This window comes from Lissotriton helveticus, chromosome 3_2 (assembly GCF_964261635.1).
Source record: "Lissotriton helveticus chromosome 3_2, aLisHel1.1, whole genome shotgun sequence".
NCBI classification, from domain to species: Eukaryota; Metazoa; Chordata; class Amphibia; order Caudata; family Salamandridae; genus Lissotriton; species Lissotriton helveticus.
The window spans coordinates 296,640,339-296,663,458 of record NC_136062.1 but is presented as its reverse complement, the minus strand read 5'-3'; the positions used below and the strand labels follow the sequence as shown (position 1 = coordinate 296,663,458).

Genomic DNA, 23,120 nt, shown 5'->3' with positions numbered 1-23,120 from the left:
GCTTCAAAAAGCAGCTTCAAAGTATTCAGGCTGGCAATTTCATAGTAGACGTTTACTGTGAACAGAGCTCATAATATTTGGTGGCGACTTCACCAGAGGGCTCTTGGTATTGCTAACATAATAGGAAGTGCCTGGGGCAGAGGTGCTCTTGGCAGCAAATATAGACATGGTCATCAAAAGAGTGGATTGACATGGAAATAAACCCTGCCACAGGTTTGCCACCAGAGTGGAGAAGCCAATTTCTCTTAGTTTGGTTTTCCTAGAAGTTTGTGTAATGAGCAAGAAAGGGGGGCTTATCTCCCCCACAGGCAGCAGAGATCAGGAGTTCATCTTCAGTGACTACGAGTTCGTTTTCCACGGAGGCATTACCCACAAGGACAGGAGCTGAGCGGAGTACTGCATCACCCCGGCCCAGCCAACCCGGCCCACACCTCGCCGCACCCGCTTCGCGGGTGCCGCATCGCCTCGTTAGGTGCAGGGCATTCAGGCCAACGGAGTGAAGAGGAAAGGCGGCACCGGGTGTGAGGCATCAGCGGGGCTGCGAGCGTGCGGGGACTCCAACAACCAGGAGTCCCTGCGAGACCGACATCCAGCTTACGGTCCGCTCTCCCTGCTGGCCCGCCCCCCGCCCTCCACGCCCCCTATATCTCAGCATAAACCTCCCGCAGCGCGGGACGCAGCACGGAGCGAAGACCGGGCAAAGAGCGGGCCGTTTGAGGCCGTTCGAGGCAGAGAGAGACTGGACTGGGCCAATCTTCTTGGCGCTATCCCTCTGTAATATCCGCACTGCCATCTGAACATCTGACCACCCATTATGTCAATTCGTGAGTACAAAGACAGGGCAGCTAAGACCAAGCTGAAAAACGGTACACTAGATGATTTTATCACCAGGACCCACACAGCCATTGACACGGAGATTGCCAAAATGCAGCACAGAGTGTCCATCGAATTAGACGCTGCAAGAAGGCTATCACAGGAGTTAACAGTGGCCAAAAAATCTTCCCTAGGGTCTATAGCCTTCGCTAAAACACCTGATCGCCCAACTGGTTCTGCTCCTACCCTGATTGTAACCCAGACAGATATTCACCAGCCATTAGTTCTCACCACATCTATACCAAAGGGGGGGTCGCCACTAGTATTCACTAGTTCTTCCCTTAGATTTTCATTGGGTGGGGCAGCCGGGGAAGAGAAGGAGGGTGAGGGGGGCCCCTTGGGAACGGCGCCAACACCCAAAACCATGGTATCGGGCGGGGGGAATACTTGTACCCTACACAACAAAAGGAAGCGTAATAAAACAGCATACGCAAGGAAAAAAGCAAAGATTGCGAAGGCTCAGCTATCCACCAAGGCACCTTCTTTGCCACCCCTAGATCCATTCCTAGTGAGTAATACACAGCCACCTGAACCAAGACCAGAACCCAGCCCTGAACTACGGGCAGCAACTCATGAAAATAATAATAATTTTGTAATAGAGAGCGAAACTAGTGGGGTTCCACTCTGCACTATAAAAGGGAAAGATGTGGAATTTTTGACTGTTGTGTGGGAAACACTCAAAAAATTGCTAACTCCTCTTGAAGTGAGACTCACACATAGAAACCCAGCTCCTGCAGGTGACTTCCCTGGTGGAAAGAACCCAAATCATTAACCTAAAACTAGACCAACTAGAGTTCTTAACATCTAAAAATACTCTTTTACTGGAGAGCCTTGTAGACAATAGCAAACAACTTTCTGCCACTGGGGGTAATATTACCACAGTGAAAAAAGGGGCCCAGAAAAGTCAGTCACAAGTGCAGCAACCGAAAACGGCAGTATCTGCAAATTCAAACGACATTACCCCTCGTATAGTACCAGCTACTTTGTCTAAAACTATGCTGGCGACTACTGTGGGATCTCAGATAAAGAACTCTTTGGTGGTAGCATCACCAGTAAACACAGTTGCCCCTGCCCTGTTAAATACTACTGAGGGGAGAGAAACTCCAGTTAGCAAATCCTTAGCTCCTAGTAAAACACCCCTGCCTGGTAAACAGATCCATGTAAATATACCCCCTGATGCTGCTCCCTATATGGTAATTTTGACAGGTGTTCCATTAATTGCAGTGAACAAATATGAGACAACGGAGGACCTTTTAAATAAAACAAAATTCTGGCTAAATAACAACAGGCCCCTTACCCAAGACACTGTTACAAACATTTTAAGTGTGCGGAGGGTCCCCTGGGTTGGCCCAAGTAAGAAAGACCTGGAGGGGGACTGTATACTGATTAATTTTAGAGACATCTGGGTGAAGGATATGATCTGCAGCAAAGCAAGGTTCGGTAGGATGGGGGACATCCAGTGTGTGGGACTTGAATATTTTTACCCAAATCTTTATCATACCATCCCAAACCCCAATCACCGCGGGCATAGAGCACGCGGCAGTAATCATCCGGGTTGGGTACATAGCTCGACCATGAACCAAGGCACACAAAATTATTGTGGTCCTTGGCATGAGACAAATGGCCCCTTTATGGGACCACCGAGTATGGGTTATTTCACACAAGCCCTGTATAACCCACGAAGATCAAGGTATCAAGATGAGGAGTGCCCAGGATGGATGTCAAACAATAATATACCATTGAGAAACCGCTTTGACCCATTAATGGGTATGGAGGGTGTAGATTGACCACCAGTTAGGTCTGAGGGCAACGATCTACCCACACTAGACTTGGGAAAGAGGAAAAATACAGGGATAGCCCGCAATGATAACCCAGTTGTGGTGATTAGTGATTGTGATAATGTGAGTATTGGCCCCCCACATGTAGAGAATGATGTTATTTATGAAGGAGATACCACCTTGGGTTGTGAGAATTGCCCACTACTGTCTGGGCAAGACTCCTCAAGTACAAAAGACACATTAGGAAGCACTCATGGGAAATTGGGGCTGTCTCTAATATCTTGGAATATTGCTGGACTTATAGGCAGATTGGAGGATGACGCGTGGTTGGATTATGTAGGAGCCCAGGGGATCCTGTGTCTACAGGAGACTTGGACTAGGACTGCCTGTGACATTGAGGGCTTTCAATCATTTAATGTTTTGGCCGTCTCATCGACATCTGGGAGGGCAGAGGGTGGTATAATGACAGCGTTGTCCGTAAAACTACAGAAGTTGATAACTTCGAAACTGGTAGACACAAATTGGTATCAATTGTTGTTATTGGAGCATCTTTTCCCAGAACCTGTGTTGTTGGTCAACTGGTATCACAATATCTTTAATGGACGTGACACATCGATAATTCAAAGTCTGGAGGACGCAGTGGGCAAAGCACGAAGTAAGCATCCATTATCGTCTGTCATTTGGGTTGGTGACTTTAATTGTTCGTTGTGCAGTCTTGGGGGTTCGAATGTGTGCGGTCTGGAGGACTCAAACACACAGCCCTTGACTCACTTCAAACACACACCCCAGGGGGACGCCTTGAACAATATTATTATTCTGAATGACTTGTGCGTGGTGGAACCCTGGTCAGCCCCTAATATACCGCAAATACCAACTTTCCAGGGTACAAGGGGAGAGATGAGTACCATTGATTTTGTCCTGGTGTCCAGTAGCTTTCTTAAATATGTTGACAAGCTCGAGGTAGTGGCCAATCCCGCAAGTGACCACAATCCTCTAATGTTGTCATTATGCTTGCCAGTACAAGAATCATCAAAGACTTGGGACCAGTCAATCAAGTACAGCAAGAATCAGGGTGTTAGTTTAAAATGGGGGAAGGTGGATACGATAAAATTGGAGGAAGATATTTTTGATAGTTGCAAAACGGAAATGGAATCATGTCTACTTCCAGTACCTGACCCTCATAAGGTTATTGAGAGCTTTGAGAAACTGTGCGGGCATGTAGCAAAGCATCTCAGGAAACCCAAGGGAAAGGGTGGTCAAAAGGCCTTTAGATGGTTTGATTCCATGTGTTCTGCCACACATCAATCCCTAAAACTAGCCTTGCGCCAAAAACCAAGAAACAGAGAACTTGTAAGAACTAGCAGAAAGGCTTATAAGGTGGCTATTGTAAAAAGAAAGCAGGACCTAAAAGACATTGCCTGGGAAGACTTGGAAAAGGCTGCAGAACTAAAAGATAGTAGGCTTTTTTGGGAGGTCCTAAACCGCCCCCTTTTTAAGAATGACAATAAAGAAACTATAGTTATGCAGGTCACCGCTGATCAGTGGGAACTACATTTTAGTAAGATTTTTAATCCAAATTCTTTTTTATTAATGGAAAGTTCGGATAGCACAGGGGATCTGGCGATACCATCCTCGGCTTTGACCCTCAGCTCTTCACTTACACTGACAGAGATTGAGGAAGCTTTATGGAAGGGTCTATCACTAAAAGCTCCAGGCCCGGATGCTGTCCCCTTGGACCTTTTTAAACATAATGTTAGTTTGTGGGCACCCTTATTACTGAATGTATTTAAGGCTGTTGTGGTCGGTCGCATCCCTGGTTCTTGGAGGGAGGCAATAGTAGTGCCGATCTTCAAGAAGGGTGATAGGTGCGACCCATGTTGCTATCGTCCCATATCCCTAATAGATGCCTCATGTAAAATTTTGGGCAGGGTTATCCTAGCCAGATTAGAAAGTTGGGCAGACTCGACAGGTCTTATAGTTGATTCCCAATATGGATTTAGGCGAGGAAAGGGGACTGTCGAGCAGTGCCTGAATTTGGCACTAATTATAGGCAAGCACATGAAGGCAAAAAAGTCTGCAATATATCTTGCCTTCATGGACTTGTCTAGTGCATTCGACACTGTCTGTAGACATAAGTTGTGGCAGATGATGGATGATATGGGCTTCGAGGAACCCTTGGTTACATTGCTTCGTAGGTTACATGCAGCAACAACTGTAGCAATTAGATTTGGTCCTGGAGGAGAAATGACAAAATCAATTCCATCAACCGAGGGTGTGCGTCAAGGATGCATTTTGGCGCCTTTTCTTTTTTTGGTATACACGAACGGGCTAGAAAAGTACTTATTAGACCAGGGTTGCGATTTTCCAAAAAATAATGGCAAAAGTATCCCCATGCTTTCCTATGCAGACGATACTGTCTTAATGACCCTAACTGGAAATAGCATGCAAGTATGTTTAGATGCCTTTAATACATTCATGCTGGACCTTGACTTAAAGGTAAATTTCACCAAATCTTTTGTAATGTGTTGTGGTCCTAAAGGGTCAAACATCAGGAAGTTTGTGGTAAATAATCGCACAATTGAAAAAGTGGATAATTTTAACTATTTAGGTAATTTGTTTAATAACAAACTAACCTGGTGTCCACTTATGAAGGTTCGAGCCCAGAGCGCGACCCGGGCAATAGAGGGCATCTTCCGTTTTTGTAGAAAATTGGGCCAAAAACATGTTACGCACCTTAAAACCCTCTACACATCTAAATGTTTGTCGGTGGCCACCTACGGGGCAGGGGTTTGGGGGACTGAAACACCAACTGTGATACAGGTGGTGGAAAATAATTTTATAAAAAGGGTTTTATCAGTCCCCAAAGGTTCCTCAAACATCTTTTGCCACGAAGAAATGGGAATGGTTAGCGTATCTGATACGATTCGTTTGTCCCCTTTATTGTTATGGGGCAAAATATGGCGATCTGAAGACTTGCAACTAACTAAAGACATCATTATGGATTGCATGGCCTTAGAAAATTCAAAACAGATCCCTTGGCTGTCCTATGTTTGCAATATGCTAAATAAGATTGGTTTGAGCTCCTTTTATGACTACCCAGAAAAAATAGAGGGAAACCAAAAGGTGGTCATAAAGACAATGTATTGGAAATCATTGAATCCACCTCCTTTGGATGGGGTTAATGTTCATGTTCGTAAGCCCCAAACTCAGTTCTACTTAACTTTTACCCTCAATGTGCAATGGCGGTTCCTATTAACAAGGTTTAGATTGGATATTTTGCATTTTCTGGTTGCTTTCCCGAAACAAGGGGGTTGGTGTGAGAGGCTGCCCCCTTGCCCATGTAATAACAGGGTTAGCCAAAGCACCATACATGTGGTCCTCTTTTGCTCCTTATATCAAGAGCCAAGAACCCGGTTTATTAAACCAATTCTGAAGGGGCGGCAACCTTGTACTTATAAGGAAGGGTATGACTACCTGTCCTCGCTATCCTCTGTTGAAACCTGCTGTGCCATGTTAAATTTTATTAGAGTTTCGCTAAAGATTAGGAAGGGCTATGGCTAGTACTAAAATGCATATAATGTCCTCTGGCCAAAAATATCTGCATATATGTTTGCAATGATCCTTATAATGTTTTTTAAAATTGTGTTTATATATATATAAATTGTGTTTGCATATTTGGTGTGTTGGTTTGTATGTTCAGTACTTTTATGATTCATTTTATGAATCGAATAAAGTTTTTGAAACGAAACGAAAACGTGTAATGAACTTGTTTCTAGTAAAGTGTGTGACTTGATTGTGCCCCAAGTAAAAGGTGTTATAATGCATAACTTTAGTAACCCACAGAGGGATAGAGGTTAAAGGTCTACAAACAGATCTGTGAAATGTGTCCATTGAGATATTGCTCTGCCATCTGCTCAAACTGGTAAGCTGTTGCTACATTTGGTATGTGATTCAGTTCTTCTTTTGGTTAAATGTGTCACTTTGGCTCTTACAATCTTGTCAATTGTTGCTGATATCACTAATGACTTTGACTTCTCTGTCTCTAGTAACTCGGACTGTGAAACATTTAAAACGCATCTATGCTCTTGTTCAAACTCACTCTTCTGTGACAGTCTCCCCACACGGGTTGGAACACTGCCACTTCTTGGCCTTTTAATGTCATTTACAAGCATTTCAAAAACTCTAATAATTTGAGTTCTATTGTAAATTTCCAATTTTCCAAAAGTTTCCATCTACGCGGGAAATATTTCTACCCATAAAGCTAAATGATATTTCCAATGGCAAATGTTTTTTTTCTTGTTCCTTTTTCTTACATCCAATGGTTGCCATTACAAGTTGCTTGGAGCTGCCCGCTGGGATACTTCTCTGGGAAGCTCCAATGAGTCAGTGGTTTCTGGGTCCGAAAAACTGGACCAGTTTTAACGGTTGCAGATCCACTCCTGAAAAGACAGGACCCCCAGGGCCCCTGTTGGCACCAACAGGCATTCTGTGGGTGAGCAGACAGTGTTATCCATATGCCTTCCCACCCACCTGACAACCTCTCCCTGACTGCCGCTGTCGCTCAAAAGGCATTGACCACATGCTCGGAGCAGGTGGTAAATAGCTGCATTAAAGTCCCCGGACTCAGCGAAAACCTGCACATCATGCCCTGGTTAATCTGAGTCCAACTGGTTATTTCTTACTTTGGATACTTTAAGGTTTATTCCTCCTTATCTCACAAAGAGGCCGTCCTGTTCGATAAGTCCAGCCTTGGCATCTCTCTACGGAGGGATTAGGGAACTAGTAATGGGGAGCTGTGTTGTTTGTTCGCTGATCAGCTTTATAAGGTATCAGATCTACATATCCAACTTCGGTTAGTTTTATTGCTCTGGATCCATTACACTTCACTTTCATGGACAATAATGAACAAGCATTTTTGAAATCTAAATGTCCCTTTTCAAAACTGTGTGTCAGGTCCTCACTGGGGGACAATAGGAGACTGTCAATTGTTGTGGCCAGAGCATTCAATTCTAAAATGTAACTAACTTACTAGTGTTTACAACAGAGATATCTGGATCATTACAGAGCCAAACTTCTTTGCCAAAGGGAAATGAGCTACTTAAGCAATGTGCTCGTTTTATAGTATGTTTGAACATTGAAATTTTTCTGTAAGAATCAATTGAGTATTTGTGTATGTCTAACATATTTGTTTTGTCCTATTCACACCATTTATATGCCAAGTACATATTTTATCTCTTCACCTGTTGGAAGATTCAATATTGGGACTTTGAATCCAAGACCGAAACTTCAGAGGAAGAACTGGGGTTTGATATAGAGGATGGTAGATAGTGTGGTACAAAGTTGGTGAAGGAGGTAGTAACAAGGTTTACCAATGGATCTGCCTAGACTAGGACAATCCACAGTGTATGTATTTAAGTGTATGGGCTGTGTCTTTTTCACAGTTTGCCCATAAGGTTGTTTCATGCTTCCTTGCTTTAGAACAGTTTACTTGAAGTGTTCAAGGCTGGTAAACAGAGAGGGGAGCAGTTTTAGAGGTGGTAGGCATTTGGAGGCATGGTAGAGGTTATTGGTCTCACTAACTTCAGGGTCGCTGTCTGAGGATGAGAGGAACAGGGTGGTAATTGAGGGAGAATATTTTATACTGAGGGAACAAGATGTTTGCTCTTTTAGGTCATTTGGATGTGCCATGCTACTAGTGATGAAGCACTTGAGGATGGAAGTTGGCATAAGATGGGGAATAATTGATTCTGTTGAAGTTTTCTCCAGGCTTATTGAAGGTGGGAATTATGAAGAAAGACTTGAAGATGTGTGGGAAGATGAGTCGCTGGCAGAGGTGATGTGGGGGCAAGCTGAGTAGAAAATAGGTATATGATGAGTGAGGTGGCATTACACTTAAAGCTGCTGAAAGATTAAAAGCGTGCAGGATAAATTAATAACTGTGCATAATATTAAACAGAACACAAATTGGAAGACGGCTGCTGCTTGTCCTTGTGTTTGAGAGCTCACAGCGATGGTTTGTGGGGTTGTAAAAGCAACTATTTTCTTGCAACACGTTTAGTAGTGGCTTTGGAGATTGAAATTCTAAGTATCCACAGATGATATCTATACTGCCACCTGTAGATGCTGGAAATGGATGTGAGAATATTTGCAACTTGGGCAAAAAATATGTTAATTGACTTTTGTGAATCAAGGTTTCCCTGTTGTAGAGGTTTGTGGGTTTGGGTGGTGTCCTAATTTTACCACAGTGTGACTCTCTTCACCCCCTGCCCAATCCCCTTGGCTGATAACTAAATATTAAAGTAGACAATTAGTAGGAGAGCGAGGATGGATCGGTGTACACATTCATGGATGGCGTTGGGGAGCTTTTAAAGCTTGTGGGGTGGATTGTAGGATCTGGGGCACTAGTAAGTGTGTAGAGTGGCTGGAGGCTGATGTCGGTCATATTAATTTCTATTATTCTCCAGCCTCATAAACATGAGGTTAGGTTGTCCACAGTAATGCAAGCTTTTAAATTCCTAGATTTTCTTGACTTAATCTCAGTTTTTATGCCAAAAAGTGTACTGACAGAGTATTATGTATCCGAGTCCGTTAACAGATAAGGGAAGGCTACTTTAGGAAATGCACGCTTCATTGTATTCTCTTTTTCTTTACTACAGGGACAAGGCTCCAGGCCAGAGGGAGTGTGATCAGTCAATTGACAGTATAAATAAATGCATCAGGGATATTGAACAAGCATCTCTTGCAACAGTCAGTCAGAACCTGGCCACAAGGGATGACATCTCTATTGAGGTAAGGACAAATATTGAATGCCAGCTATGGTAATTGCCCTAATTTAAAGGAGACCACCACAGAAAATGAAAGAAATGAATGTAATAGTAATCTTATCACCCCAAATTTTCTTTTAACATTTTATGCAACAGAGTGGATACCTTCAATGGTAGCAATGAATCAGTGCAGTGTCTTGCCCTTTTCCCCTCCTCTGGGTGTTACCCATCCTCCTGCTTGTAATGCACTAAGCTAAGGAAAACCTAACAACAGGAAGATAATAGTATCCTCCAGTGGTTTGCTGCTAACTTCAAAGGTCCGAGGCTGGACAGAAAATTCTTTTAAGGAGTTAGTGGATGTCAGGTGGTCCTATAAGGGGAAGACAGAAACCGGTTCCAATAGGCACTAGCAAAACTATATCCAAACCACAATGTAAGAGAAAATGTTAGCAGCCTCCATTAGTGACCGTTAGTTTGGCCATCTCCATGTTTACCTATTGATAACCCTTCAAACGAATACCTGCTAAACATGTTCAAGGGGTTCGATATTTTGTGGGCATGCCTTTAACATTCATCTGTTGTTTGAATTGTAGTGCAACATGTATATATTGTTTACTACCCGTATATAGGATACTGAAACACTTGCCTACACTGTGTAGAGTGTGTGTTACAAAGGGTCTTACCTTTGTTTTTCATTCTATTTAGGAAGCATTTCCTAGTCCTGCCTGAGGACCTTCTAGGTGCAGTCATCGCGTTATGGGATGCTGTGCTTAACAGTGTGGTGGATGGAGATATGTGAGAGACACGCTTTCAGTTTTTGGATTTCATTAAACTGGCAGCTGTGCAGGCTTGGTACCATATGTGGTCATTGCGTTCGAGTTGGTAGATGCTTATATTAATTTTCCAGTCGCTTGACTTCATTGATATTGTGATATGTGCAATTTCATGTTAAGTCACTGTGGTTCTCTCGAATAATATAGCACTTTTAGGGTAAAGCCTAGGTCTTATCTGTGGTGTAAGAAAGCAAGACCACATTTATTGGCTGATTTATCAACATGCCAAGGGGAGACCTCAGAATGATATGATGGCTAGGCTGTTCCACAGTCCGTGAATGAATACGCTTTGGGCTACTGTGATAGTATTTGTTAGCTTTGTTGAACGTCTGTTCTTGTAGTGAGTTATTTAAATTCAATGAGAGAATATTCTACAATAGACGTAGGATTATTGTAGACATTTACCAGGGCTCGATGTCAGAAAGGTTATGTTTTTCCTAATCAAGTTAGTATCAATATTTTGTAGCTGTTCACTACCAATGTGATTGTCCAGTATCTTGGCTTCCTAGCATAAATGATTCTGTTGCATCGATCCTGTGTTGATGCTGGGGTCTGACAAACTTTCCTGACTACTTAAATTAATCAGTAGTGATGTTACTTGACAGAGGGTGAGATCTGTAAGATTAGTATAGTAAAAAATCCATAGTTTGACAGTCTGTAGTTGTTTTGTAATTCTGCATGTGTGTTCTGTTCTGCATCCTGTAGATACAACTAGGATATGTCCATGGCACATATCTGTACACCCTTGTAACAGCACGAGTAGCACCTTCAGCATCATATCCTGAGGTTGCTTCTGATAGAATCAAATAATTTGGGTTACTATTTTGTTTATTTGGGTAGTGGTTGTGTGATACTCTGTGTACAGTTTCAGGTAGGTTAACTGGCAATAATGAACATGAGCTGATGTGAAATATTGGCATACAAATACAAAACAATTTCTAAAGTGCACAGCTGCCTCAAAAGAGGTGTCCCAGTGCTAGGTCAGACGAAAACAAAGTTAGACTGCAGAGTAAAAAATAAAGGTTTTCCATTTTAAGACAAAAAATAGCTTGAGTGGGAGCTAGCCTACGTAGGGCATTTAAGAGTCCAGCACTGAGGAACGCGAGTGATCTTCTGCCTGTCTCTGCTTTGCGCACTTGAAGTAGCCGTTGATTGCTGCATCTCCGAGAATGGATCTAGTATTCTTTAATTTTTCTTCTTAGATATGCATGTTCTCCAAAGTCTAAAGCTCTAAAGGCTAAGGCGAGCGCCTCAAATTAGGCTTGCTTCACCACAGGCAACCAGTGAAGGTGTCAGAGATAGGGCTTTCTTGATTAAGAGGCAGAAATTTTCAGGATCAGTCTGACTGCTACATTTTGCACAATTTGAAGACGAAGTACTAGGTAAGCAGGCAGACTGTTGTAGAGATTGTTCCCATAGTCTAATTTGGTTGACACTAAAGCGTGAAAAATGGTCTTACCCGTGTCCTTCAGTACAAGATGTATCATTCTTCTAAGAGACTTAAGGGTGGCTAAGCAGGCGTCTGATACACGTTTTACTTGGGGAGCGAAGGAAAGGTCAGAGTAAAAAATGACTCCAAGATTCCTAACAGGGAAGGGGGAGTACCCATTCCAAAGGCCACCAGTTGCTCACGTCCAGATACCAAATAATACCAAAAAAGTGGACTTCAGTTTTATCAGAGTTAAGCCTGAGGAAATTGTCGGTCATCCAATCTCCAACAGACTTTAGACCTACTTTAAAAGAGTTAAAGACCAGTGAGTCTTTCTCCTGAAAGGTTAGAAGCAATTGAGTGTCATTGGCATAAGAAATCACCCTAAGATCCCAAGTTTCTTCTAGGCTGGCTGGCAGCTCCAGATAAATGTTTAAAAAAAAGTGTGTGGCTTAGGGCAGAGCCCTGCGGCACACCACAATCCAGTGGTTTAGCCGATGACGAAAAACAATATCGCTGGAGAGCTTGTGTGTGTCATCCTCCAGGAAAGACTTATACCACTAGCGGGTCTGTCCTTTCTATCCCTAAGTTCCTAAGCCTGTCCAGAAGAGTATCTCGAGAGACCGTGTCAAAAGCTGAGGATAAATCTATTAGCACCATCATGGCCACAGAGTTTTGATCAAGGTTCTCTTTAAAGAATTCAGAGACTTCCAGCAGGGCCGACTCAATGCTATATCCAGTCATAAAGCAGTATTTTGAGTTGTGTAAGCTGCAGTTAGACTCTAAGAAATGTATCAGTTGCCTATTAACAAGAATCTCCAACATTTTAGCCCTAGCCGACAAACATGAAATTGGTCTGTAGTGGCTTAAAATCTTGATGTCTGCATTCGATTTTTTTGAGTAATGGATGCAGGAAAGCCTGTTTCCAGAACTTAGAAACTAGAGCCGAATCAATGGAAGAATTCATCAACTTATTCAAGATAGGGTTCACCGTAGAAGAGACCTGTTTAAGAATGTCAGGAGGACACTAGTCCAGGGGAGATCTAGACTTGCATTTAGCCAGTTCTAGTAGAGAGTCCTCCAGATATATAGGACAAAAATTTGCAAGGATTTGCCCAGAGGGACAGTTGACCCCCATTCCAGGCATGGATCCCGATTTCTTGGGGAATTGTTCATAGACAGCTCTAATCTTATTGTGGAAACTCGGACAGCTCTACACAAACATTAGCATACACAGTGGGCATGTTATGAAGGGCGCTCAAAGAGAGGAAGGAGTTCACCTGTTTGAAGGGTTCCCAAGGTTTTTTGGTTCCCTTGGCAACGGAAGAGGAGATAAACTCGTTATGGGCTCTGATAATAGCTCTGCGATGGGATTTCAGGGCTACCTTACATGTGCATTTGGCCTCAACATCATAAGATTTACTCCAACTCCATTGTAGCCTTTTACACAGAGATTCCTCTTTAAAAAAAAAAAAAATGTATATATCCGCTAAGAACCAGGGAGCAGACGGTGTAAATCTTTTACTAGCTGAGGTTCTTATAGAGGGTTGATACGATCTAGTTCCTCTTTAAGCCAGGCATTAACATTTTCATAAGTGATATTGGAAATGTCATCCCAGAAGTTTTGTGTTTAGCCCGGTAAACCTGGCATAGGTGAAAAACATGGTTAGTGAAGCATCATTAAAACCCTTGTTGCTGCTTCAACATGTCAACCTTTTTCAGGTCAACATTTTCTTTTATAAATAAACAAACTTTTTTGGTACAAAAAGACTTCTTTATCAATTAATTTGTTTGTATTTTCCAGGCATTGCAGGAGCAGTTGACATCTGTAGTCCAAGAAATTGGACACGTTGTCGATCCCACAGCAACAGCTGCACGAGGCGAAGCAGCCCAGTTGGGCCACAAGGTAAAAGGAATAAAGATAAAGGTGGTGTCCCATTGGCATTTCATGAGTGTGAACCTGCATACCGGAAGCACTATGCAAATGGTCCTGTAAAACATGGAATATAAAGGATTATCCAGTCTGAGGTGTGGCGGTCTAGTGGTGATTGGGTGTTGATAAGTGTAAGTCAGAGTCATTACAATAAAATCGTGAGGACGTTTGTGGCACACTCTGTGATGGTAAGGCAGAAAATGTGGCGGTGAGGTAGTGTTTTAAGGTGGTCAAGGAGCGGGGTTCTGTCCCTGCTCACTTCAAATGTCATAACCATGTAGGCGTGGCAGCCGCTACCATTCGTTGTTAGGAGAACTGTGGATGGAGGGTAAACAAAGTCTCTGCAGCCTCTGCTACTCTCTTTCCTTTATCAAACTACTTTGCTTCCACAATTTGAAAGCCATATGGACCTGTAGGAGTTTTCCCTTCCCTCCTCCCATAGCTCCCCTCGTCACTGCATGACTGTGACACCGGGAGCCGGAAGTTGGGGATGCTACATTTATTTTCTCAAGACTACGGCCTTTGCTTCCCTCACTCCTTTGAAATTGTCTGTCAGAGGATATATTAGGACACTGGGATGGTTATGATAGGCGGGGCTTAGTGGGAGCTGCCACTCCACTCTATTATTTACATATCCACACAAGATACTTGTTTTCTAAACTATACTTACTAACTATACTTCTAAGTATGTTAAATTGAGTGCTCATAATAACATGTATTATATTCATGATGAGCCTATTTGCAGCAAAGTATTTGATTGGTTTTCTGAAGTTTATAAAAGTTGCTATTTATGGCTCCAATCTATAAACGGTGTAGTGTATTGCTACCAGTGACTGTCAGGGCAGAGATAGCCATCAGTACCACAGAAAGAGGTCATATATAAGTAACACTTCTTGTTTTAGATGACATGGGGCTGTATATGCCTGCTGCTAATTATTGAGTATTTTCTCAGGAGAAGTTCAGGGCCCTTTTGTGACGAAACTACATGGCAGTAACCAGTACATTTATGCTAAGACAAAATAGGACAAAGTGATTGTTTCAAGAGTTTGCTGTTGTGCCTTCTACCATGAAATTAGTAAAAGAAAAGTGCTATCTGTCTTTTTACCCCAGGTCACTCAGCTGGCACAGTACTTTGAACCCCTGATTTTGGCTGCCGTTGGTGTAGTTTCTAAGATTATCGATCATCAACAGCAGATGACTGTTCTGGACCAGACCAAGACGCTGGCGGAATCTGCTCTGCAGATGCTGTACGCGGCTAAGGAAGGTGGCGGAAACCCTAAAGTAAGTCACCGTCAGAATTCTGAGACCCAAGAGAAATTCTTTAAGAATTGTATTCATTGAGGGTGTGGAAGAAGGAACTGATATTTATTATTAATTTTCAACCCCATACATCTGAAAGACAGAGTTGATATTTACAACGCCCTCCTTAAACCCTAAAAATACTTAAGTAGACTAAAGTGTCATGAATAATCCAAATCTATTAGGAGGTGGGGTGTCAGAAATGTCTGTGTTTTTCAAACCTGTATTCTTTTAGATTTACCTACCTTCAAATATTTCTCTTCTCCCCCTCCCCATCCACCAGAGAAACACTGGATTCTTTCATTGAGTGAGGGAATCATCTGTAAAGTTGTGGCCCTGGCACTGTGCATGTGGAATATTTTGTATTAAATATATCTTAAAGGGCCTTACCGCCCCCTTGCTTACATTACTTTTCAACACATACTTTCCCTCCATTTCTATTGACTGTAGCACACAGTTTCCTGTTTTCTCGTGTTGTTCCTCTTGTGTGCTTCTCTTATCAGTTTCCCAGCGCCAAAGTAATTTCCATCCACTTTTGGGGCACTTTTTTAATGTTTTCCCTGCACAGCGCTTGTTTACCTGATTCCCCCTGCACAACGCATTTACATAATCTTTTTCCCCCAGGTTGCATGCACATTAAGCATGCTTGTCAGCTCCATTATTGTTTTCGTTAATATATTTTTAAACAAGGCCTAGAACACATTTTGCTCCAAGCCTCGCATTCAGCCCTGAACTGCGCCTTCGTAAAGCCTCAAAGTGTATTTATTTATGTGTTTTTATATAGTGCGGACATTACCAGATCGCTTTACAATAGAGCAAACGAATATTGCATGACTGAACATCTCACACTTCCATATGCTTCAAGTCCGAACTCTCCGCTATGCCCAGACGCTGCATGTAAAAGCTCTCCCAGGTCGATGTTGCACGGGAAAGCAAACCCCCCTAACCCAGATAATATACATTGCTCCTCCTCCACACCGGTATGTTACCTGGTAGAACTCTACACTCCGGGCACTACGTGTCAGAAATACAGATATATAGAGCAGCCTGGCCTTGTCCCAAAGCTGGCGTCTGTCTGGCACGTAACTAAGGCTGCTGCTGACAGCACGCTCATGGGCATACAGCGGCACAGCCAACAGTCACCAGCAACGAGAAATACACACTAGCCCGCTGCGCTCAAGACAACCCCTTTCCTCTTGCCGCTTAATCAGCCTCACCACACTTAATCCGTGTGCCGCAACATGTTTCCAGTGTTAGCCAGGTTTCTCCTAGAGAGGTCTCAGCAGGTGCTTGACCGCACCATGAGGTTTGGGGCAGTGCTCATAGTGAATGCCCTCTTCCCGTCTTTGTGGTCCCCGGCGGGGCGCTCTCTCTAAAACTAAAGAGCCGTCCACCCATCTTGTACCCAGATGCACCCACTGGGGCAGTAATCTAGTCCAAGCTATCCTCATAGAGCGCTTTTCCAGCCTCAGCCACCAGTGAAGGAGCTTCTACACTCGGAAATCCTGCAATGTATCGCTCTCCTAACCTGCGATGCCTCATGTGGGGCTCCCTCTTTCAATGCACCCCATGGGAACATTCCATTGGGGGCTGCCACTGGGGTACTCGTTAAGCCTGCAATAACCTTAATAGGGCGCTCTTCCTGCCCCAGCTGTGCCAGTGGGACTGTCTTCCAGTCCGAGTTACCTCTGTGGGGTTCCTTTCAGTTTAGCGATCACAGGAAGAGCCTTCTTCTAGTCTGGATGTCCCAACCAGAGATCCTGCTCCTGGAACGCTCTGTGCTCCCATTGAGTAGTCCCTTCACAGGAGAGCTCTATGCCCCATGCAAAATAAAATGAGCCGAGCTTTCATGTGTTTCTGCCCACTGCTCCCACCAGATACTTCACAATGGATGTATGATGTTACCACGCGATCAAAATGATCGCGGTACATCACAACGCAGCTTTTACAACGCAAGTCGTTACCACGACTTGCGCTGTAGGGTGCTGGACTTAGGAATAGTATGATTTACTATTCCAACGCCAGCCTACGTACAGTAGGGAAGGTGTTGGAATAGGAAATCTACTATTCCTTAGTCTAGAGCGCCTTCCAGTGCAAGTCGTGGTAACGACTTGCGTTGTAAAATCTGCGTTGTGATGGCACTGCGGTGTTTTGACCGCGTTGTAAAGGTTGTTTACCCTTCACAATATGTTGCCTTTCTAAAAACAAAAAAAAAAGTCTTACCACTTTTACAGGGTTTCTTTAACCTATATTGCACAACTGCTCCGCAACTTAAAACTTACCAGTAAAAACAAAAATTATTAATTACATAGGCGAAACCTAATGCATTTTCAATCCTTGTTCTTAGATTAGAAGCTCCACAATACAATGCAATACATCTGTTCCTGTTTTAATGATGTGTCCACTGAGGTAGGTTGTCTAACTACAGCCAGGCTCCAGCATAGTGCCAGTTTTCCCAAGTAGACGCCAAGAAAACGAATTCTTTTAAAATTTATATTCAATAGTATTTAGTGTTTTTGTCGTTGTTGTTACAACAACTTGGCGGGCATTCCCACAGCCTTATATCACGGCACACCCCCAAACGCCACCTCGCTCGGCTCACCTCCAACCCTTGGCAATACCTACCTTTAAGCTGAAGCAACAAGGGGGATGCAGGTTTGCCACTCTGGCTTCCAGACTATGGAATATGCTTCCCTTGGAAATTAGGTCAAGTACTGACTTACTGAGATTCAGAAAATCTCTCAAAACATGGCTGTACATCCAGGCCTATGAATAAACTGCACCAGGTTCGGCATCTCCTAGAATCCGCGTCATGAAACCAACCGGTGTACAAACGCTTATAAAACCCTTATAACATAACTTATAACAAAGAGCAAGTTATATCTTCGCCACTTTCAAGTTTGAGAATTGCTTTTCAGAATTTTCACATCACTCAGAAAATAAACTTTCCTCTTTCCAATGGGGATAAATTGCAATGTTGTCTTTTCCCCATCCTTAAAGAGTTGCTTTCTTGTCTTTGCCTACAACACTAACCTCTGTGATGTTGAGGCACTTGACCACAGGACCTTCATCATAGTTAACAGCCATCCGATCAAAGGAAGCATAAGATTTGACTGAGCAAATACATTTAAGGAGGAAGAAAAGGAGCAATGCCCTCCTATTTCTCCACTTCAACTCTGAAGCGTTCTATTACCATTAATGTTATAGTGTCACCTCTACCTATTGAGTTTCTTTATACCATGTGCATCTTCACAGGATAGTTCCGAGGAGAGAAGGGTGGCGTACAGTGAGAGTTACCGCAATAACAGAAATTACAGTGTTGATGAAGATGTGAGAACTTCATCTTTGGATTATATTGATTCTTCTCATCTCAAACCATAAACAGAGGACATTAAAAAATGTCAAGCTCTTATCAAAAGGGTGGCAGAGACTTGTGAAATCCTTATGCACCAAATGAGTAGGCAGGCTTGCATCATATATGTCCTCATGGAAAAACATTAGAAATAAATATTGAAGTTCCCTTTCGGTAACACTTTTGGGAATCTAGTGTCGAATTTGTAAAGGCGCATTTACATGAACATGGCTTGGGCAAGTTACTTGTTACAGTGAAGCAAATATTTTTTCTATTTTACACCTCCTCCCTTTTTTAGCAGTTTATTAGAGCAAATTACAGTGCTTTAGTTTTCCTTAATCTCTTAATTTCCTGTTCTGTGTTTCTTTCATACTGTACCAAAGCCCTGTAATCAAACCTCCAGTCATAATGTTCCTCGTCATCTAGCATTGCCATTGAGTAGGATGAGGAAGTACTGTTCTTTCTGGTAAGACTTGTAATTGAGGTACTGCAGAACTAACCTCCAAAGATGCCACTAGAATTTGAATCAACGAGAGAATGACAAAAAATATCATAATAATCTTGAGAATCTTAATTGTCTAATCTCCGTAGATACCATTCAATCATGACCATATACTTGATCCATCAAGACCCATAACATCATCTATTGTATGGATGTTTTGACACTTTCACATATTTTAACTACTTGCTTCTGTATTTGCATAGAAATTTCTGATGGATACATTTACTTGTGGATTCCTCACTTTTTGAATATCCCAATGCACCAGTATTCCACTGAAACTTTACTTTACAGCTCTCCCATATCGACAAGGACATCATAATGCCACAGCTCTGCACACACTCCGCGTGACCTCATCGGTGCATAAGAATACCTCATCGGCATACTGATGTCAGTTCCCTTTTTTCTGCACCTTCGACACATAACGTTTTTTCTAAGCTCTCCGTATTGTAGGAGATGTCTTCCTTTTATACAGGTGCAGCGTTGTTGCAAGTGAAGATGTCTCCTCCAAGGAAGTCCGGATTACAGCAGTGCAGGGAATGGGATGGACAAATGCCTATTACAGATCCGCACAACAATGGCCTTTGGTGCCTGACTACCGATCACAATGTCAGGGCCTGTTTGTCATGTCAAAAGAGGAACTCAAAGGCCTTGAAGGAATGGGAGGCAAACCTCTTTATGGCACGGGTGAAAAGGGGAAGAGAGGTTGTTGACGATCGAAACCTCAGTCGGAGTGGCAGTCTCCCCACTCTTTGAAGTCGTCCAGAAACAAGCACAAGAAGAATCTATGTCATGGCTCTCGGCGTTGCTCTTCAAGAGATGTTTCACCAAAGTCAGTGTCCCCTTCTCTAAGGTATTGTGGTGAAGGAGGTGATAACTCTCCGACTCCAATTTCATGAGTGGATCCAGCGTTGCCCTCCACTCCAAGGGCTGTGGTGACTCCTGAACACCCTGAGCCAGGTTTGGATCTGCTTGTTTCGCAGTCTCCGCCCTCTCCTGTGCCTCCAATACAAGAGGAGTATCCGGTGTACCCGGCTCTGATCCGTCGACCTTCTTGAATGCTATGTTCAGCATTTTTGCAAGGACTCCAACTCAATCTGGTGCGCTGGTTGGTCCCATGGGTCCTCTCTCTTATTCCTTAGGAGGCTTTGCGGCACACTGCCAGCTGGCTCCTTTTATGCGTAAGACTCCGGTAAACTGGCCTCCGCCGGCACCTAGACAATGGTGCCGTTGCCAGTGGAAGGATTGAGGCGAGAGTCTCCGGTGCCGAATTACCCCTCTTCGGCTCCGCCTGACTCTGAACCGGTGCCGTGTCGCTCGGATTCAGTTCCACCAACTTCTGAGCAGCCGCCAGCATCATTACCGAAGACACCAACATGGATATTGGTGCCACCAACGATGGTACCGAAGACAAAATCTAGAAGAGAGGCTTGGAGGATTTTTTAGGAAATGCAATATTTGTATGGAGAAGCTCAGGATTTGGAAGAAGGTGAAATTGTGGCCTTGGATCCTAATTGTGAAGGGCTGGATGTGGCAGGTGTTCTGGATACCTCTCCAGAATGGGAGTTGTTATCCCCACAGGGTATTGCGCCACCTAAGGCGACATCTTATCACTCTATATTAGTGTGTATGATGTCTTTAGTGACTGAATTCTACCCACGAGTCTGAGTGGATGCAGTCACTGTGGCTAAGAAACTTCTCTGAGAAGTTTTTTTAAAGTGTATAAAATCAGGAGAAACTGGTACACTTTGGTCCTTGGAGCTGATATCCTTCCGTCTGCTTGCAGTTGGATATGTGGTTCCAGGCAGACCGCCTGCGGCATGTGATAAGCAGGCTCTGCTTTGTGCATCACCACATGGGTTGGAATGCCGACTTTGGCTGGTGGACCTACAGAGGGACCAAATCTGAAGGCATTGGCATGAAAACGGAAGCTGTTGAGACAGCAAATCCGTTTTTTGCAATATTCTAAAGTCACATAATCATTCAAATGCAAATCTAGCAATGGTGGAGACACTGAAGGCGTAGCAGGAAGAGTGATGTGCGTTCACATTAGGCTCTCGTAACTCTTTAGGCTAAGAGTGTCTTGGGTAAACCTTTCAACAGATATACACAAATCTTTGAGGCATATATAGTTTGTGAAAATTAAACCCCCTGTTTGAATATATTTATGAAAGGTTTATCATACACCTGGAGGGCAATGAATTAAGTATAGCGTAATGTAGTTTCAAAAACTTGCTTGAAGAAATGACAAAAACTTCACTCAATAATGCATTTTGTATTAGTGTTACATATGTTTTTCATATGTTTTTGTGTTTGCTCGAGGTATGAGTGTGGATTACGAATGTAGTTTGTACTTTTGTATAATTTTGGTAGTTAAATATTGTCTTACATAAGATGGATTTCAACAAGTAATACATCTGTATGTTGATAGCAAGATTGAATAAAGTGTCTGTATTTGTCAAAAGATATTTGTGTTTCTTGTATCACACTTTATCACTGACTGATCATTTAATTAAAGGCAGATGGATGCACAAGTCAATTATAATTTCTAACCATAAACATTGATTGCATTTGGTATGGTCAGGAGTGAGGTCCCATGAATAACATCATTTTCTTATCCAAAGATACTGGAATACAGTTGAGGTACAGACCATTGTGTCACTTGGTTTATAGTTTAGTTACCTACTTGTTGAACATTTGGAGACTGAGTCTGTGATAAAATAAAGTGGAAGGAGTGAATCGAGCCACCATCTCAGGCCCCAAGCTCCCTCTTACCACCATGGAAAGTTGTCTGCTGAACTGAATCACAGGATCATTAATTCTTATTTGCATTTCCCCACTCATAGGCTTCCCACACTCATGACGCAATAACGGAGGCAGCCCAGTTAATGAAGGAGGCGGTGGATGATCTTATGGTGACACTGAATGAAGCAGCCAGTGAGGTGGGCATGGTGGGAGGTATGGTGGACTCCATCGCCGAAGCGATGAATAAGGTGAGGTTTTAAATGTATGCTTTTTTTTGCCTGAATTTCTTTTTTTGTTTATGAATATTGTAAAGTAGAATTGACCAGCTTCAACGTTATTGTTGCAATAAATAAATATACTTGATGCTTATAATAGGCACAATGCTCACAAAGAAGCTCTCTTAAATCTAAATGAGTGACATTTAACCCAAAAATATGCGTTATAAACAAAGCTAAATGTCGGACCTTTTCATTTTGAAATACCCATCCAACCTTTTACCCACTGTGACTTTTTAATATCTCTTTATAGATCCCCATCAAGGAGTCTAAAGTCTGTTTTACAGCTTATCATTGTGTGTTTTTCAGGTATTTTACAAGGGATGTTGTGCGCTGTAACTCTTAGTTTTCAAGTTCCGAACTTTGGGCAGTTCTCTTTAGAATAATCGGGGTATGCCAGGTGAATAATCCTTTGAAATAGCTGACATTTTCAGAAGTGTAATATAGCATCTTGCACATCAGAGCGCACTATGACAGACAGCGCTTTGTCGTCAGGCAACCTTTGTGCCAGTAAATGCATCCCAACCTTCTTGAGTATTACCTATTTGCTGGACTCACTGTTTGTTTATTATCCCTGTGAATGGGCATCGTCTGCTCCTGTGAGGCAAACCTTTTCCTCCTTAATAATTGCCTCGATGTATTTTTGCCCTTACGAACTTAGGGCCAGATGTAGGTAGCTTAATACCGGTCGGTAACGGCCGAAAATCGATAATTTTCCTGTTACCGACCGGTATTTAGCCCTTTCCAATGTAGGTAGCTCTGAATAAGGATTCAGTAATTTACCGATTTGTTATGTTAAGGAATCGGTAAAAGGTAAATTACCGAATCCTTAAAACCTATGTAGGAAGCACTCGAGTGAGTGCATTTCTGCTTTAAGGATTCGTTATTTACCACCAACTATAAGTTGGTAGTAAATACCGAATACCTTTAAAAAAGCATTTATTTGCTTTTTTAAAAGTGCCATGTGGCAGGCATACATGCCCTTAGGGCATGCATGTGCGCCAAATGTGCACACATGCATGCCCTTAGGGCATGCATGTGCGCCACATGTGCACACATGCATGATTCATGGGTGCAACAGGGTGTCAATGTGACACCCTGCCACCCTTGAATATGCTCCCGCTATTACCGAGTCGGTATTTACTGAATCGGTAATAGTGAATGGCTTCCCATTCATTCCTATGGGCCTCAAGGCCCATAGGAATGAATGGGAAAGTATTCCTCATTTCTGAATCGGTATTACCGATTCGGTAATAAGGAATATTACCGAATCGGTAAATTTTACCGATTTATTACCTACATCACATTTACCGATTCTTAAATACCGAATCGGTAAAATT

At 42.9% G+C, this 23,120-nt stretch overlaps 1 protein-coding gene across 2 annotated transcripts in view; it reads left to right on the top strand.

Annotated features, from left to right (window-relative positions):
* Positions 1-23,120, top strand: part of TLN2 (talin 2) — a 1,508,116-nt gene that overhangs the window by 1,245,708 nt on the left and 239,288 nt on the right. For both annotated transcript variants that reach the window (XM_078684194.1, XM_078684193.1), the window contains exons 42-45: positions 9,308-9,440; positions 13,482-13,583; positions 14,721-14,891; positions 21,607-21,753. In XM_078684194.1, coding sequence (XP_078540320.1) covers positions 9,308-9,440; positions 13,482-13,583; positions 14,721-14,891; positions 21,607-21,753 — 553 coding nt within the window. The remainder of the gene's footprint in view (positions 1-9,307; positions 9,441-13,481; positions 13,584-14,720; positions 14,892-21,606; positions 21,754-23,120) is intronic.